Source organism: Molossus molossus, unplaced genomic scaffold (assembly GCF_014108415.1).
Source record: "Molossus molossus isolate mMolMol1 unplaced genomic scaffold, mMolMol1.p scaffold_m16_p_10, whole genome shotgun sequence".
In the NCBI taxonomy this organism is placed as follows: Eukaryota; Metazoa; Chordata; class Mammalia; order Chiroptera; family Molossidae; genus Molossus; species Molossus molossus.
The window spans coordinates 109,020,525-109,039,067 of record NW_023425345.1 but is presented as its reverse complement, the minus strand read 5'-3'; the positions used below and the strand labels follow the sequence as shown (position 1 = coordinate 109,039,067).

General features: G+C 44.4%; 1 protein-coding gene across 2 annotated transcripts in view; it reads left to right on the top strand.

The window, feature by feature from the left end:
- IFT88 (intraflagellar transport 88) overlaps window positions 1–18,543 on the top strand; it is a 145,619-nt gene that overhangs the window by 16,347 nt on the left and 110,729 nt on the right. For both annotated transcript variants that reach the window (XM_036250934.1, XM_036250936.1), the window contains exon 3: window positions 17,343–17,405. In XM_036250934.1, coding sequence (XP_036106827.1) covers window positions 17,343–17,405 — 63 coding nt within the window. The remainder of the gene's footprint in view (window positions 1–17,342; window positions 17,406–18,543) is intronic.

The window sequence follows — 18,543 nt, the reverse complement described above, 5'->3', positions numbered from 1 at the left end:
TACAACATTCGCAAATCAATAAATGTGATACACCACATAAAGAAAATGAAGAATAAAACCACATGATCATATCAATAGTTGCTGAAAAAACATTCGACAAAATCCAGCACCCATTTCTGATAAAACTGCTCAGCAGTGTGGGAATAGAGGGATCATATCTCGACATAATAAAGGCCATATATGAAAGACCTATAGCCAACATCATACTCAATGGGCAGAAACTAAAAGCATTTCCCTTAAGAACAGGAACAAAACAGGGATGCCCACTTCACCACTCTTTTTTATCATAGTATCGAAGTGTTAACTACAGCAATCTGACACGAAGAAAAAATAAACGGGATTCAAATAGGAAAGGAAGAACTGAAAGTGTCATTATTTGCAGATGACATGGTACTATACATAGAAAACCCTAAAGACTCCATCAAAAATCTACTAGACTTAATAAATGTATTTGGAAAAGTAGCAGGATACAAAATTAACGACAAGAAATTAACGACATTCTTATACACCAATGATGAACTCACAGAAAGAGAAACTAAGAAAATAATTCCATTTACCATCGTGGCAAAAAAAATTAAGATACCTAGGAATAAACTTAACCAAAGAAGTAAAAGACCAATTTGCAGACAACTATAGGACATTTAAAAAAGAAATATAAGAAGATATAAAAAATGGAAGCACATACCTTGTTCAGGGATTGGAAGAATTAACATCATTAAAATGTTTATATTACACAAAGCAATCTATAGATTCAATGCAATCCCCTTCAAAATACCAACAACATATTTCACAGAACTAGAACAAATACTTCAAAAGTTCATATGGAACCAAAAATGACCCCGAATAGCCACAGCAATCTTGAAAAGGAAGGACAAAGTAGATGGGATCACAATACCAGATATCAGGTTATACTACAAAGCCACTGTAATCAAAACAGCTTGGTACTGGCACAAGGACAGGCATATAGACCAATGGAACAGAACAGAGAACCCAGAAATGGACCCAAAACATTATTCTCAATTAATATTTGACAAAGGAGGCAAGAGCATACAATGGAGTAAAGACAGCTTCTTTAATAAATGATGTTCGAAAATTGGACAGCTACATGCAGAAAAATGAAATAGACCATCAACTTACACCCTACACAAAAATAAACTCAAAATGGATAAAAGTCTTAAATGTGACCCGTGAATCCATAAAAATCCTCGAGGAAACTGTAGGCAGCAAAATTTCGGGCATCATACGCAGCAGAATTTTCACTGATACATCACGTAAGGCAACAGAAACAAAGGGAAAAATGAACACATGGGACTAAAAAACAGCTTCTGCACAGCAAAAGATACAACCATCAAAATGGAAAGGCAACCCACTGTATGGGAGAACATCATTGCCAATGATACATCAGGTAAGTGGTTAATTTCCAAAATATATAGAGTACTCATACAACTCAACAAAAGGAAGACAAAGAACCCAATTAAAAAATGGGCAAAGGAGCTGAATAGACACCTCTCCAAACAAGACATACAAATGGCTAAGAGACATATGACAAATGCTCAATATCACTGATCATCAGAGAGATGCAAATTAAAACAACAATTTGGTATCTCGTCACACCTGTCAGAATGGCCGCCATCAACAAATCATCAAATAAGAAGTGTTGGTGAGGGTGTGGAGAAAAGGGGACTGTAGTACACTGCTGGTGGGAATGCAGACTGGTACAGCCACTATGGAGAACAATGTGGTGTTACCTCAAAAAATTAAATATGAATTGCCATTTGACCCAGTGATCCGCCTTCTAGGAATATACCCTAAGAAGCCTGAAACACCAATTAGAAAGAATATATGTACCCACATGTTCATAGTAGCAGTATTTACAATAGCTCAATAGCTAAGATCTGGAAACTGCCCAAATGTCCATCAGTAGACGAATGGATCAAAAAGCTGTGGTACATGTACACAATGGAGTACTATGCAGCGGTAAGAAAGAAAGATTTCTTATCCTTTGAGACGAGATGGACAGACCTGGAAAGTATTATCCTGAGCAAAACAAGCCAAACAGAAAAAGACAAATACCACATGATCTCACTTATTTTCGGAATATAATGAACATTACAGTCTGAGGAATAGGGTAGATCAAAAGACGTGGAAGTAGGGTTCAGACTGACAACCCTTCGAAGAAGGGGTTGTGGGGGGTGGCGGGGAAGATAAACCACAGAACTTATATGCATGTACGCATAACCAATGAACATGGACAACAAAACCGGGGACCGGGTGGGGAGGATGGGGAGGAGTATGTCAATGTGGTAAAAAAGGAGAAACATCTGTAACAAAAATTAAATTAAATTTTAAAAATGTTTAAAAATTTTTTTAAAAGGCCCTGGCCGGTTTGGCTCAGCGGTTAGAGCGTCAGCCTGCGGTCCAGAGAGACCTGGGTTCGGTTCCCGCTAAGGGCACATACCTCGGTTGCAGTTTGTCCCTGGCCCTGGTTGGTCGTGCGGGTGGCGGCCACTCGATGTGTTCCTTTCACATCGATGTTTCTCTCTCTCTCTGTTCTTCTCTCTCCCTCCCACTCTACCTGAGCAAAAAATGGAAAAATGTCCTCGGGTGAGGATAAAAAAAAAAAAAAAAAAATTTAAAAAGACTTAGATATAGCTAAATAAGTTCGAAAAGTAACCATAAAGTAAACCCTTCAAAATAAGAAAGGAAATGTCGTGTAATTTCTTAAAAACAAAAATCCCAAGCTAATACGGAGAATTGTTAACACTTGTTAAATTGTAATTGGAGTACATGGGTGTGTGATGTCTGTAGTTTTCTGAATGTTTGAAACATTATTAAAAGTTTTGTAAAGTGAAATAAAAATAAATAAATCAGAACACATAACAATACACTGTAATAAAAGTTATGTGAACGTCATGCTGCAGGGTTCTGGGAAAAATGTCCTCGGATGAGGATTTAAAAAAAAAAGAATTTTAGCCCTGGCCAGTTTGGCTCAGCAATTAGAGCGCTGGCCTTCGGACCAAAGAGTCGCGGGTTCAATTCCAGCCAAGGGCATGTACCTTGGTTGCAGTTCTTTCTGGCTCTGGTCAGGGTGTTGCGAGAGGCAACCAATCAATGTGTCTCTTTCACATTGATGTTTCTCTCTCTCTCTCTCTCCCTCCCTCCCTCCCTCTTCCTCTTCCTCTTCCTCTCCCTCCCTCCTACTCTATCTGAAGATAAATGGAAAAATGTCCTTGGGTGTGGATTAAAAACAAAAAGAATTTAAGGGCAAGACAGAAAGATTCAGCAAAGCACAGTAAATTATTACAAGTACTCACCTGAGAAGGGAGCGCTGGTGAACTCAGAGAATGAGACACCCTGAAGGAGTCTGGGTAGGTTTTTATTAAACATAGGCACAGGGGCATTGGTTGGTCCTTGGCTTCTGATGCTGGTGGGGTGACTGCTGATACGGCTGGTCCTACTCCCTCCCCTCTGGATAGTGACTTCTTTTTTGGTCCTCCTGAAACTGTCAGTGATTCAGTGGTTCTGAAACTGCAATAACCAAGTATATTTATTATAATTACCTGTTGGTCATTTGTATGTCTGTAAGGCTGCTGAATCTGGTTGAGAATGGTTTTCATTTATCTTAAATACAGGAAATTGGGAGGGGGGGCAACAGATGGTCAGAAAAGTCATGTCCAAGAGAAAAAGGGGAGGGATAGACCTTGAGGCCTTTGTTCCCTATTCTAAATTTCCTGACTCATTATTCCCCATGAGAGATTTCTATCCCATAGAAATCATATGGGAAGATGAGGGATTGGTGGTTCTTCTGGAGTTGCTTCAGGTTGAGATTGGGCATAGACCTTGCCTAGCCTGGGATTGCAGACCTCTTTCTGCCTGATCTGAGGGCACAGGCTCTATCTATATCCCCTGGGTGTTGAGGTGTGGGCTAGAATCCTCAGAGTATGATCATCTTTACATTAAACTGTTATAATCTAGAAGATATAAACTTAAGAAGATTTAAAGAGCGTGGACCAAATAATAAAAGAAGGAGAATAGTTATTAATGGATCAAGGAGTAGAAATACCCAGGTGAGAAGGGAGAGCCTTTTTAATCAAGTTCCCAATGACATTGAGATCTGTTTCTTGGTTATATCTTGGACCAGGATCCCCATTTGTAGACTTTTTGGATATTACATTCAGTCTGACCTGATTTGTTTACTAATGTGGTACAGGTTTTATTAATGACTGCACAGATGCCTCCCTGTTTGGCTAGGTGGTTGTCTAGAATTAAATTTGCTAAAGGATCTAGGGATTCCTTAACTCCCTGTAGGGCCTCCCCTGTGTTGGTAGCAGAGTCTTCTAGGGCCTGAATTAGACTGCGTAAGGTTACCTCACGGTAGGTGAATCCTATCCAAGGTGCGGCTATGCTGACTGCCACTCCTGTGCCTGGTAGGGTTAGGCCTATGGCTCTTTTGGCTCTTGCTGGGGAGGTTATATTGTGGACAGTTATTCCCGTTCCTGTGGGCCCTAATAGGCCGAGTGTATTGTCCCTTGAACTGGGAGTTGTCTATGCAGGGGCAGGCCAAGGCCGGAGCAGAGTGGTAAAAGATCCTTGGGGCTGTCTGTCATAGAGGAGTTGGTGTTTAAAATGTCCACAAAGAAAGACATATCTTGGGGATGCACAGTTCTCCTAGATGATGTGTGATTTAGCCAGGAGTAAGGCCCAGGGCCTTCTAGGTTCAAGGAGTGCAATAAATTAGTTTCCAAGCCTAGGATTCAAATTCTTCCCAATAAGTGCATCTTCCAGAAGGAGGTTGTCTTCCTATCAAAACCTTTGTGAGAGGCAGGGCACCAATGGGTGGTGTTGGGATGACAGGATTTTGAGGTGTCAAAGGTCTTGGGAAGGATAGTAGGGGTGGTGAAACCCCAGTAAACATTCAGTTTGGTGTGGGCTTATTTGTGTGTGTATTGCAGTGGACACAAGTAACTGAGGGAAGAACAAAAGAAAGTGTATGGCCGTTTGCTCTGGGTGTGATTATAGGGTGGAGTGAGGTGACCATGCCAGAGGGAGTCTTTGATACTGAGATGAACCTCCAGAGGGAAGTTTGCAAAGACTTTGCAAAGTGCTTTGGGGAACCTGAAAGGAGAATAGGGGTCTGGCTTGTTGTTAGGGGGATATATTCGAGGTTTATTGTGTTGACCTGAGGGTGGGGATGGCAGATCCAACAGACAGAAATGTTGTTTCCTAAAGCAATGATATTTGAAAGGTTGACAGTAGTTCTATCTTTAATCCCTGTAGGTAATGGGGGAAGTAAAACAAGGAGGGCTAGAATTATTTTAAGAGCAAGGGAGACGGTTGCTAAGTGGGGTACCTGGTGGTGCACAAGTAAGAAGAATGAGGTTTATGAGAAGCCCTAACCGAAGGCAAAGACCTAAAATCTCAGTGCCCAGGTGGGAGTCATTACTGATCGAGGAGTCTTCTTTGGGTTGTTTCTTTTTTTTTTTTTAATCCTTACCCAAGGATATTTTCTCAAACATTTTCACAAGAGTGTGGGTGGGGGGGGCCAGGGGGGAGAGACATCAATATGAGAGGAACACATCGATTTGTTGCCTGGTGGACAACTCCGACAAGGGCCAGGGATGAACCGCAACTGAGGTACATGCCCTTGGCCGGAATTGAACCCATGACTTTTTGGTGTGTGGGCTGATGCTCTAACCACTGAGCAAACTGGCCAGGGCTTGGGTTGTGTCTTCAAGGGTACCTTTAAAAGGTCACAGGTGTGGCTGTCCTTCTATGTTCCTAAAGAAGCTCAGGAGAGAAAGGTTCTATTCTAGATAACTGTATCCAGGATTGTATACCAGGTAGCTTGACTGCCCTGGGAGTGGCAAGCAAGACCTGGTAGGGTCCTTCCATTTTGAAGTTAACTGGTCCTCTGGAGAGCTTACCTTCCAAGTCTTGAGAAGAATCCAGCCCTCAGGAGATATGCTGGGCCTATAAGAGGATGTTCCCTGGGGACGGGAAGATTCGATTGCCTTGTTTTTGGAGAGCCTGTTGTGCCTATCCTAGCTTGATGGTAGATTTAAGTTGTTCCTAGACCTCTAGGTCAAAATATATGTCAGGGGTTAGGAAGGGCCTCCTGTATGATATCTTAAAAGGGCTTAGTTCTGAGTTTGGTTTGGGAGCTCCTCTGTGCCTTAGGAGGACTATGGCTATGGGCAGGAGCCAGAGCCATGTCTCTGAGGTCTCCTGGCATAATTTTGCTAAGATTTCTTTAAGGTATAGTTAGTCTTTTCTAGTTTTTCTGAAGACAGGTCTCCAGGAACTGTTAATGGTAGTTAAGGTCTAGGGCTTAGGCTGTTTGTTGGGTAATCTGGAGCACAGAGGAAGGGCCATTGTTACTTTGGAGGCTTTGGGGCAGTCTAAACCTTGGGATGATTTCTTTAGGAGGGCTTTGGTTACCTCGATTGCCTTTTCAGTCGGGGGGGGGGGGGTTCTACCCATCCAGTAAAAGTATCTGTGTCCCAGGAGATAACGGATGCCCTGGGAGGGAGGCATTTGTGTAACATATATTTGCCAGTCTTCTCATGGGAAGGTACCCTTCTCTGCATGACCTTGAGAAGACAGGGGTTAGAAGGGCCTTATTGACCTCCTGGCTTGTTAACCAAACAAAGAGCACAGGCTTCAGTGACTTCTTTTATGACTCAACATAGGTCCCTCCCAATAAAGATGATTAATATTAAAGAATAAGCAGCATCTTGACCTATATGGAGAGAGTCCAGAAAGCATTTTCTAATTTTCCATTGATCCTTAGTTGGGAGCAGCAGTCTCTGATCTCTCATCTACCATTCTTCATTGTTTAGGGAAGAACTGTGCCTTTTTGCCCCAGTGTTTTTGTCAGGAGCATAACTTGGTTTGATGGGCAGAGGAAGAATGCATGGAATCGGGGCCATAAGAGAGATTTCTTACCTGGCAGCCTCCTTTGCAGTCTTGTCAGCCAGGGGGTTTTCTTTAGGTATTTTAGTTGGGTCCTTTTGATGTCCCTTACAGTGCTGCACAGCCACTTCTCGGGGTAGGTTTACTGCCCCTGGTAGCCTTAGAACCTCTGGGCCATGTTTAATAGGGGAGTTTTGTTTTTTTCTGTTAATAGTCCCTTCTCTTTCCAGATGGTAGCATGAGCATGCAAAACAAGGAAGGCATATTTAGAGTCTGTGTAAATGTTGACTCTTTTGTCTTTTCCTAGTTTAAGAGCTCGGGTCAAAGTTATCAGTTCAGCCTTTTGGGCCAAGGTTCCCAAGGGAGAAGCTTGGCTTCTGTGGTTTCCTGGAGACTCACGATTACATAGCCTGCCCTCCTCCTTCCCTGGTCAACAGAACTGCTTCAGTCGGTGAATCATTCTCCATCAGGACTATCCAGGGCTTTGTCCTTTAAGTCAGGTCTGCTGGAGAATACCTACCTGCTCAGTAGTTTCAACACAGGAATGCAAGATGTCCTGGTTTTCAGAGCCCACTTCAGGAGTTAAGGTAGCTGGGTTTAGGGTTTGGCATACTTTTAGAGTGAGCTCAGGGGAATCTAAGAGAAGGGCCTGGTATTTAGTAAGTCTTCCTCCCACCAGCCAATGGTGTCCTTTTGCCTCAATGACAGTTTGAACCTGATGGAGTTTGGACTTCTAAAGGGTGGCACAGGGTCAGCTTAGTGGCTTCTTCAGTTAACAAGGCAGTTGCCCCCAGTGCCCGTAGGCAGCCTGGCTATCCAGTTGCCATAGAGTGTAATTGTATTTGAGAAGTAAGCCACTGGCCTAGGGATATTGCCTAGCTTTTGGGTTAGGACTCTTAAGGCAATCCCCTTGTTTTTCCGCCACATGTAGAGTAAACAGCTTTTCTAGGTCAGGGAAGCCCAAGACTGGGGCTTCCGTTGGGGCTGATTTGAGCACCCCGAAGGCTCAGTTTAAGCCCTGGTTCCATTCTAACGGCTCAGAATTAGGTCCTTTGATTGCCTTATAAAAGGTCTGAGCTATCAGCCCAACTAATGGGGATCCAGATATGGCAGAAACCACCATTTCTAAAAAGGTTCTTCATTTTATCTTTGGGGGACTGCAAGATTTAGAATAGCTTCTTTTTGTTGTAAAGAAAGTAAGCAAGGTCCCTGCGTTAGGTGGTAGCCTAAATACTTGACCATTGAGGGGGAAATCTGGTCCTTATTGGAAGACACTTGGTATCCCTTTTCCCAAAGGAAATTAAGGACTAAGATAGTGTTGAGCTCAGAGTCCTGTTTGGTGGGGCTACAGATCAGAATGTCATCGGTATATTGAATTATGGTCCCACGTGGTAGTTCCAGTTACCAAAGACTTTTTCCAAGTGCTTGTCCAAAAATATGAGGACTGTCTCAGAACCCTTGAGGAAGGATGGTCCATCCATTCAAAGGCAAACACAGGCTGACTGTCTGGGTAAAGTGGGGAGCAAAAAATGCATCCTTTAGATCTAGCACCATAAACCATATGGCCTCATGGGGAATTTGGGATAAAAGAGTATATGGGTTGGGTACAATGGGGTGAATGGGAATCACAGACTCATTAATGGCTCATAAGTCCTGAACCATACGATACTCGCCATTTCATTCTTACAGGCAGCATAGGAGTGTTGTAAGAGGATTGACAAGGAGCTAGGAGCCCATGCTGAAGGCACTTGTCAGTGAGGGGTTTCAGTCCCCTACGGGCCTGGCCTCTGGTCTCAGAGGGTACTGCTGTTTACAGGGGTATCGGCTGTGTCTTTTAGTTTAATTTGAACAGGGGTACCCGGGTAGCCCTCCCAGGTAGTCCCTTATCCTGGACTATTGGGTTAACAGCAGGTTGTATAGGGGCTGAGTCTGGGTTAGGGACCAAGAGAAATATGGAGTGGCCATTCCTCTAGGTTAAACTAAACTTGGATATTAATACTCGGGCCATCATTAAATCCCTTCCCATTAAGGGATAAGGACATTCTGGCATTGCCAGGAATTGCTGAGAAACTAAACAGTCTTGAAGGCAGCAGCTAAGAGGTGGAGTAAAATAGTTTCTTTTAGCCTTCTCGTCTACCCCCATAATGCTACAAGCCTTGGATATTAAGGGTCCTATGTATTCTATTAAGAATGAGTAGGTGGCTCCCATGTCAATTAAAAAATTAACTTCTTGGGCCCTGGCCGGTTTGGCTCAGCGGTTAGAGCGTCCGCCTGCGGTCCGGAGAGTCCCGGGTTCGGGGGCTAAGGGCATGTACCTCGGTTGCAGTTTGTCCCCGGCCCTGGTTGGTCGTGCGGGTGGCAGCCACTCGATGTGTCCCTTTCACATCGATGTTTCCCTCTCTCTCTCTTTCTCTCTCTCCCTCCCACTCTATCTGTACAAAAGGTGGAAAAATGTCCTCGGGTGAGGATAAAAAAAAAAAAAAAAAAAATTAACTTCTTGGAACTTCCGGTCAGGATGGCGGGTAGGTAAACACGGTATCGCGTCCTCCCACAACCACATCAAAGTTACAACTAAACTACAGAACAACCGTCATTCAAAACCGCCTGAAATCAAGCTGAACGGAAGTACTACAACTACGGAATTAAAGCAGCAGCCACACCCAGACTGGTAGGAGGGCGGAGGGAGACAGGCTGGTCCCACACCCACGGGTGGCGGATAAAAATCAGGAGGACACCTCAGCTGGGAAGGTCCTCCCTGAGGACTGAGGGGTCCCCATCCCACACCAGGCACCCAGCTCAGGGTTCCAGTGCCAGGAAGAGAATCCCCATCACTTCTGGCTGGAAAACCAGCGGGAACTGAGGCTCAGGGAGGCTGACGCGGCTGGAGCCCCAGGCAGCTCCTTAAAGGGCCCGCGCACGAACTTATCGGACTCTCTCCCTCTAAGCTTGGAGGGGAGGCAGCTCGAGGGGCACCAGAAACATACAGGGAAGAACTGAGCTGTTTGGCACTGGAGCGAGGGCTGGAGAGGGGGCTTTCTCCAGGACAAATGTGCTGTCAGAGGCCTTTGTTCCTTTCATGAGCCCTTCCCTGGGGTGGCAGACAGTCACCATACCTGGGACTCCAGCAACCTAGCTAAAACTGGTAGCCCCGCCCTGCTGACTCCCTGAGGCTCCGCCCCACCCAACTTTCAGGCCCACCCAAGCTGTTGCCACTTGCTTAACCATAGGATTGGCCTGTCTTGGATCCTGCTTCAGGTTTTTCCTAAATTCTTTCAAACGAGCAGCATCTGGTCTCAGATAGCCCTGTTAAGTAATACACAGAAACAAACACAGAGAGGCAGCCAAAATGAGGAGACAAAGAAACAGGTCCCAAATGAAAGAACAGAACAAAACCCCAAGAAAAGAACTAAGCGAAATGGAGATAAGCAACCTAACAGATGCTGAGTTCAAAATACTGCTTCTAAGGATGCTCAATGAACTTAGTGAGAACCTCAGTGAACTTAGTGAGGGCCTCAAGAGCATAATAAAGGACCAGTCAGAAATGATGGATGCACAGTCAGAAGTGAAGGAGGCATTAACTGAAATAAAGAATAATTTATACAGATTTAATAGTAGAGTACGTAAATCCAAGAAGCACACCATCGATTTGTAATATAAGGAAGCAAAAAACGCCCAATCAAAACAGCAAAAAGAAAAAAAAAAAATCCAAAAAAATGATAGTGTAAGGAGCCTCTGGGACAACTTCAAACGTGCCAACATTCGCATCTTGGGGGCGCCAGAAGAAGAGCGAGAACAAGAAATTGAAAACCTGTTTGAAACAATAATGGCAGAAAACTTTCCTAACTTGGTGAAGGAAACAGATATACAAGTCCAGAAGGCACAGAGAGTCCCAAATAAGATGAACCCCAAGAGGTCCACACCAAGATACATCATCATCAAAATGCAAAAGATTCAAGACAAAGAGAGAACCTTAAAAGAAGCAAGAGAAAGGCAGCTAGTTACCTACAAGGGAGTTCCCATAAGACTGTCAGCTGATTTCTCAAAAGAAACTTTGCAGGCCAGAAGGGAGTGGCAAGAAATATTCAGAGTGATGAAAAGCAAGAACCTACAACCAAGATTACGCTATCCTGCAAAGCTGTAATTTAGAATCAATGGCCATATAAAGACTTTCCCAAACAAGAAAAAGTTAAAGGAGTTCATCACTACCAAACCATTATTATATGAAATGATGAAGGGTTTTTTTGAAGAAAAAGATAAAATATATGAACAAACAAAATGGCAATGAATACATATCTATCAACAATGGAATGAAACATTCTCATAGATACAGAGAACATTTTGTTGGTTGTCAGATGGGAGGGGGGTTGGAGGAATGTGTGAAAAAGGTGAAGGGATTAAGAAGTACAAATTCATTGCCAGACTGACAAACCTCAAAGGGAAAGGGGTTGGGGGGGTGGGAAGAAATAAACCAAAGAACTTATATGCATAACCAGTGGACACAGACAATAGCGTGGGAAAAGGCGGGAGGGGGGCGGGAGTGGGGAGGAGGGGGTCAGTGGGGGAAAAATTAGGAACATCTGTAATACATTCTACATTCAACAATAAAGATTTTTTTAAAAAAAGCAAAAAAAAATTCTTTACCTGCTGCATCAGGAGTCACCTGGGGTTCTTCTGTAGTCTCAAGATGTCTTTCATGCAGAGCCACCAGGAAGCCCGGGCCCCTTCAGTCTTCCTCAGATAAGGTCATTATGAGTGCAGCAGTTACCCCTTTCCCTTTGGAAAGGGGACAGTTGAGTTTCCAATGGCCTGGCTAGTCGCAAAGAGGGCAAAGCCCAGGGGCTCTTTCCTGGGGAGAGACGCCAAGGTTCCAGCTTTTGGAGTCATTGTCTGCTCCAGTACCTGGCTCACTGCACTTAAAGCAAGCACCCTTGGGGGACCAAGGAGGTGCTCTGCCCAGGCATCTCAGTGTTCCCCTTAGGTAACCTTGAGGCTGCAAGGTGCCAGCAACTGCTGCCAGTTGAGCCTGTCCTTAGCCTGTCTGGTCTCACACAGGGACCTTTCATCTCATTCAGTCTGGTCGTGGTCAATTGTAGATGCTGAGGATGACTTCCAGTAATGGAGCCATCGGGGTCCGAGGGCCAAATTGAAGTATTTGTGACTTTCACCTGTTATCTGGGGCAGATTGACTAATACAATGTTGACTGAGTAAGCTTGTCCCTCAGGCATGGAGGGTTTGTGTTTGTATGCTTTCTAAAGGCTTCAGTCAGTCTGCCCTGGAACAGAGCAGGATTCTCTTTCTTTTCTTGAGTTACCTTTTCATAATTATAGGCTTGATGATACATTTTTTCATGCCACTTATAAGGCTGTATATCATATGATCCTTCCTAGCAGCATGTGGACCCACCTGGTAGTTGCAGGCTGGCTCTTGGGCTTGGACTACAATTGCCCCCACCAGATGTCTTAGTGAGGTTGGCTGCTGCCATTCCATCTGGGCTGTTAACCAGACCCTGTGTTTTTCCTCAGGAGTACAGCAGGTGGACAGAACAATATAAATGTCCCTCCAAACCAGGTCAAAAGACATTGTCAGTGTTTGAAATTTATCTACAAACCAACTGGGGTCTTCTGAGCACCGGCCCATCTTTATTTTACATTGGGTGAGGTTGGTCATGCTAAAAGGGATGTGAACCTGAATGGTTCCCACATCTCCATTTACTACTCCTTTGAGAGGACATAACTTGGTGGGGTCTGGATGATAAAAGGCTCCACCCTTGGCATGTCCTGCAGGTCTGGGCTCCTGTTGGTAGTGGTGCATAAGGAGGAGCTTTAGTAGGGGTTATAGGCAGGGTAGAGGTACGGAGGAGTTATCCCAGGGGAACCTTGGGACCAGAGGAGCCTGGTTCCTGGCCTTCATGTTCTTCTGTATTATCTAGTGGGCATGATGGAGGCATCACAGGAGAGGGTCATCTAAGATGTCTGTATTCCACTGGGGAGGGCTAGAAAAAGAGAAATTGAGCATAGCAGATCTTACAAGATCCTCTTGTCTCTGGGTCTTTGTATAGGGCCATGAAGGCTTATATGAAAGAGATGTCTGTCCACTTTTCCTGGCGTTTGCAAGAGATCTAATTGAAGGACAGTATTGTAATATAAGGTCCCATTTTCTTGCTATGTTTTTTTGTTCCCTAATTTATATTGAGGCCATGTTATATTGCAGAAGAAAATGAATTTGTTTTTGTGGTTGTTTGTATGTTTGTTTTAAAGTGTCTAATTTGGCCCTGGCCAGTTTGGCTCAGTGGTTAGAGCGTCCGCTTGCGGTCTGGAGAGACCCGGGTTCAGTTTCCGCTAAGGGCATGTACCTCGGTTGCAGTTTGTCCCCGGCCCTGGTTGGTCGTGCGGGTGGCAGCCACTCGATGTGTCCCTTCCATGTCGATGTTTCTCTCTCTCTCTCTTCCTCACTCTCCCTCCCACTCTATCTGTACAAAAAAAAAAAAAAAATGGAAAAATGTCCTCGGGTGAGGATAAAAAAAAATAATAATAAAAAAAATAAAAATAAATAAAGTGTCTAATTTGAAGTCCATCCAGTTGGCTACAATGCAGCCTAGTGGCAAGTTCTCAAGAATGGACAAGGAATTTCCCTTAATACCTGGAGAGAAAAAGGGGGGTGTGATAGTGAGAGGGAGTCATCCCAACCTATTCTCCCACTAGGAGGTGGACTGAAAATCCATCTGCTCATTGAGGGCGGGCGAAGAGGGTCCGAACCTAGGGGAGAGGACATCCCCCCACACCAATAAGTCTGGACAGCCTGTCCCAGGCATCCCCAGGGTGGACCAGTGTGGTCCCTTCTGCCATAGGCCCATAGATCCTCACCTGGTAGTGATTTGTTTACTTGTCCAGGCATAGGAAGGCTGCCAGGGAAAAGGAGGCCCTCAGGGGGGAGTTCATCTGACTTCCCAGCTGCTGCCTCTTCATGTAGAGCCAAAAAGGCCATGGCCAACTAGTAAGTCTTGGATACGGCAGTGTAAGCCCCATGAGAAAGCATCATTTCAGTTAAAGGACCAACTTTGATGATTAGCACAGTAGTTAGCAACAAAGGAGAAAACAGCCCTGGAAGCCAGGGTGGTCAGAAATCAGTACAGGGGCCCTGGCCGGTTTGGCTCAGCGGTTGGAGCGTTGGCCTGCGGTACAGAGAGACCCAGGTTCAGTTCCCGCTAAGGGCACGTACCTCGGTTGCAGTTTGTCGCCGGCCCTGGTTGGTCGTGCGGGTGGCAGCCACTCGATGTGTCCCTTTCACGTCGATGTTTCTCTCTCTCTCTCTCTCTCCCTCCCTCCCCCCCTCCCACTCTATCTGAACAAAAAATGAGGGAATGTCCTCGGGTGAGGATTAAAAAAAAAGAGAGAGAAATCAGTACAGGGGAAGACCACAATAGTTATGGGACCATAGAGTAGTCTGTAACAGTTCCAATTTGCAATTAGACCAGGGAAAACAGAGGTGCATGGGGATTCCTAAGACAGTACAGGCATCTGTAGAGTAGCAGGAAATGAGATGATTGAAAACAAGGACGAATGTCTCAAAAGCAGTAAAAGAGTGGTGGAAGGCCCTGGCTGGTGTTGCTCAGTGGTTAGAGCACCAGCCTGTGCACTGAAGGGTCGTTGGTTTGATTCCTGGTCAAGGGCACGTACCTGGGTAGCACGATCGACCCCGGTCCCAGTTGGTGCACATGCAGGAGGCAACCAATTGATGTGTCTCTCTCACATCAATGTTTCTCTCTTTCTCTCTCTCCCTGTCCCTCTCCCTCTCCCTCTTTCTCCCCTCCTTTATTCCCCCACCCTTCCACTCTCTCTGAAGATCAGTGGAAAAAATATCCTCGGGTGAGGATTAACAACAACAACAAAAAAAGAGTGGTGGAAGCATGGGTAACCCCAACTCTGGTTTATAAGAGAACAAATATGGCATTTTGTGGCTGTGTTCGTTCAGGAAGCTAAGCAACCATGTCATGGATGTATGATTCCCAAAAAAAGAGAGAAAAATCTGATTTAAAGGGGAAAAAAAAGTGTGTTTATTAAAGGCAGAGGCAAAACAAGCCAAGGCAAGGTCTGAGGCTCTTGGTTGTGTAGAAGGGGGACTCAAGAGCAAGTCTGAGAGGGGGGGGGGGGGAGAGAGAGAGAGAGAGAGAGAGAGAGAGAGAGAGAGAGACTGATTCAGTCAGAGTGGAGGAGAGAACAAGATGCCGATTCCCAAAGACAGGGTTAGGGGCGATACAGGAACGAGCTGCAGCAGCTCACTTTCCCCTGGTTGTATGTCTCACGGGGTGGCTCTGTGGAAGGAAGAGACCTCCTGGCTGGCTCGCCAAAAGCTGATGCCAGAGGACACTAGGAAGGCCAGTGGGAACCTCAACTCAATAGCAGGGTCCAGGTCCTTGACCACCCAAGAAAGACTTCAAGGATGAGACAGAAAAATTAAGCAAAGCACAGAAAACATATTAAAGTGGAAGTATGCACTTGAGAAGGGAGTGCTGTCGAACTCTAAGAACAATCCACCCCAACTGGGCATTGCTGGAAGGTTTTTATGAAATGTAGGCAAATGGGGATCGGGTGATACTCAGCTTCTGGTACAGGTGGCTGGCTGCTGATTGGCTCATCTAGTCACTCCTCCCTCATCTCTGGATAATGATTTCTTTTGTGGTCCTCCCAGAACTGTCATGGCGATGTGTGTGTGTGTGGGGGGGGGGGGGGGGCGGTCCAAACCACAATGTAAATTTATGTCATCATGACCCTGTTGGTCACCTGTAGGTCATTATGGCTGCTGAATCTAGTTGAGGCTGGTTTTTTCTTTCCTAACTACAGGAACTGAGGAGGGGACAGGTAGTCAGCAAAAGTTGCAACATTGCAGCCAGGATGGAAAAGGGAAGGCATAGAGCTTGAGGCCTTTGTTCTGTATCTAACTTTCCTGCCTCAAATGTAGTCTCTCTCTCTCAGAATATCTTATTGTATTGTACTCACCGTTCCTGTGATGACGTGAGGTGATAAAATGCATTCGTGATGACATGAGAGGTGAACGAGACATTAGTAACGAAAATAAATGTTACTGGAACTCGAGTGCTCAGACACCACCGCATCCAGTCTGATAACCAGTCTGATAGCTTTGCTGGCTTCTAAGTGACTAGCAGGAGGGGAGGGTGTACAGCAGGGGCACCCTGGACAAAGGAATGATTCATGTTTTCAGACCACGGTTGACCTTGGGTAACTGAAATGGTAGAAAACAAAAGCACAGAAAAGGGGGTATTACTGTAGATTGAAATAGACCAGAGACTCAATGAGAACTGCACATAAGCTGTGTATGGTTAGAGCTAGAGTGTGTGTTGGTGAAGGAGCAGGAAGTAAAGTCTGATTAGAAGACTATTAGTTGGTAAGACTGAGTCCTTCTGGGAGTCTACAGATGGCATTTTGTCCAGGAGACCCAGGAACATTTGTATTTTGCTCTTGACAGATGTATCCCTCAGATTTCCTGAGGGATAATATGAGTACTCAGGAATCAGCGAAGCACAATAACATTTTATTTCAGCTGAGGTTGTGGTTCTAAATGACCTTGTTGGCTGGACTCCATGGAGCCCTCCATTTGCCCAGGAATCTCAGACGTCATTGCTCAGGGGGGATGAAGTCTTTTTCACCCTGGTAAACTAAAATGGAACAAGAGGAAGTGTTTACCCCATTGCTCGTAGAGAATATTTCCTTTTCTGTCCCACGGCTTTCTCAGGCAGAGCTAGGCCAAGTCATGGTCCCACATCTGGAAGAAGACAGGGGAGGAAGAGAAAGAAAGAGATGTGATTCTCTGTTCCTACTGCTCAAGCTACTTGGAGGAAAGAAACAGAAGAAAGGCCATATCTTTTTGTACTTGATCTTTAGACAAAATGATGCCACCCATTTAAACAGTGGGCAATAAAATATTCTTACAATTGAACAACATTATCAGTACTCTTCTTCCTAGCGGAAGAAGGAGCCTTAATATTTTGGGCAGTGTGAAGGAAGAAGATTTGAAGACAGGAGTCTATGAGCCCCTACCTGGACATCAACAGATGGGGTAAGATGAATTAGGATCATGAATACCAAACAGAAGAGGTTCAACTTTTCTTTTGAATCCTCATCTGAGGACATGCTTACAGGAAGGGAGAGAGAGGAAGAGAGGGAGAGAGATGGAGAGAGAGAGACAAAGAAACATCAATGTGTGAGAGAAACATCTATCGGTTGCCTTCTGTAAGCACCCTGACCGGGGATCAAACCCGCAACCCAGGTATGTGCCCTGACTGGGAATCAAACTGGCAACTTTTTGGTGCCAGTTTGATGCTCCAACCAACTGAGCCACTCTGGCTGGGCAGAAGTTCAATAGTTTAAAAATTCTCACTTCATGTTGATTGTTAAATTTTCTTTCATTTTAGGATTTGGAGAATGACACAGTTTTTCAGCAAGCTATAAGAACCAGTCATGGCAGAAGACCTCCTGTAAGTAAATCTTTTCATTGTGATAAAAAACACATAACACAATTTACCAGCTTACCCATTTTTAAATATATAGTTCAGTTAGTGTTAAATGTATTTATTCTCATTGTTATGAAACCAATCTCCAGAACCTTTTCATCTTTCCAGTGGAAACTCTGTCCCCATTAAACAGCTTCCCTATTCCCCCTCACCCTGCCCCCGGCACCCACCCTTCTACTTTCTTTCTCTATAAAGGTAACTACTTCAAAAAAATTTTTTTCTTTTTATTGATTTTAGAGAGAGAGGAAATGAGAGGGAGAGAGAGATAGAAACATCAATGAAAGAGAACATCGATTGGCCGCCTACTGCATGCCCCTCACTGGGAATTGGGCCCACAACCTAGGCATGTGCCCTGTCCGGGAATTGAACCGGCGACCTCTTGGTGCATGGCTCAGTGCTCAACCACTGAGCCACACTGGCTTGACTAAAGTTAACTACTTTTGATGCATCATATATGTAGAATCATACAGTATTTGTCTTTTTGTGATGGGCCTATTCACTTACTGTAATATTCTCAAGGTTCACCCATGTAGCATGTGACAAGATTTCCTTCTTTTGTAAGGCTGCATTGTATGGATAGACCATGTTTTGCTCTGTAGACACTTGCGTTGCTTCTTCTTCTCAGCTATTGTGAATAGTGCTGCTGTGAGCATGGCTGTGAACATATTATTTTGAGACCGTTTTCAATCCTTTGGATAACTACCCATGGGTAGAATTGCTGGATTATATGGTAGTTCTATTTTTATTTCTTCTAGGAACTTCCTTACTGTTTTCCATAGTGGCTGTACCATTTTACAATCCCAGTAATAGTGCACAAGGGTTCCAGTTTCTCCATATCCTTGACAACACATACTATTTTCTATTTTTTGAGAGTAGGAATTTTAATAGGTCTGAGGTGATTCTCATTGTGGTTTTGATTTGCATTTCTCCGATGATTAATGATGCTGAGTATCTTTCCATATGCTTGTTGGCCATTTATGTATCATCTTTGAAGAAATGTGTATTCAGTTTCTTTGCCCATTTTTTAAGTAGGTTATTTGATTTTTTTTTTTTAATTGTGTTCCTGGAGTTCTTTATATACTCTGGATATTAACGCCTTATC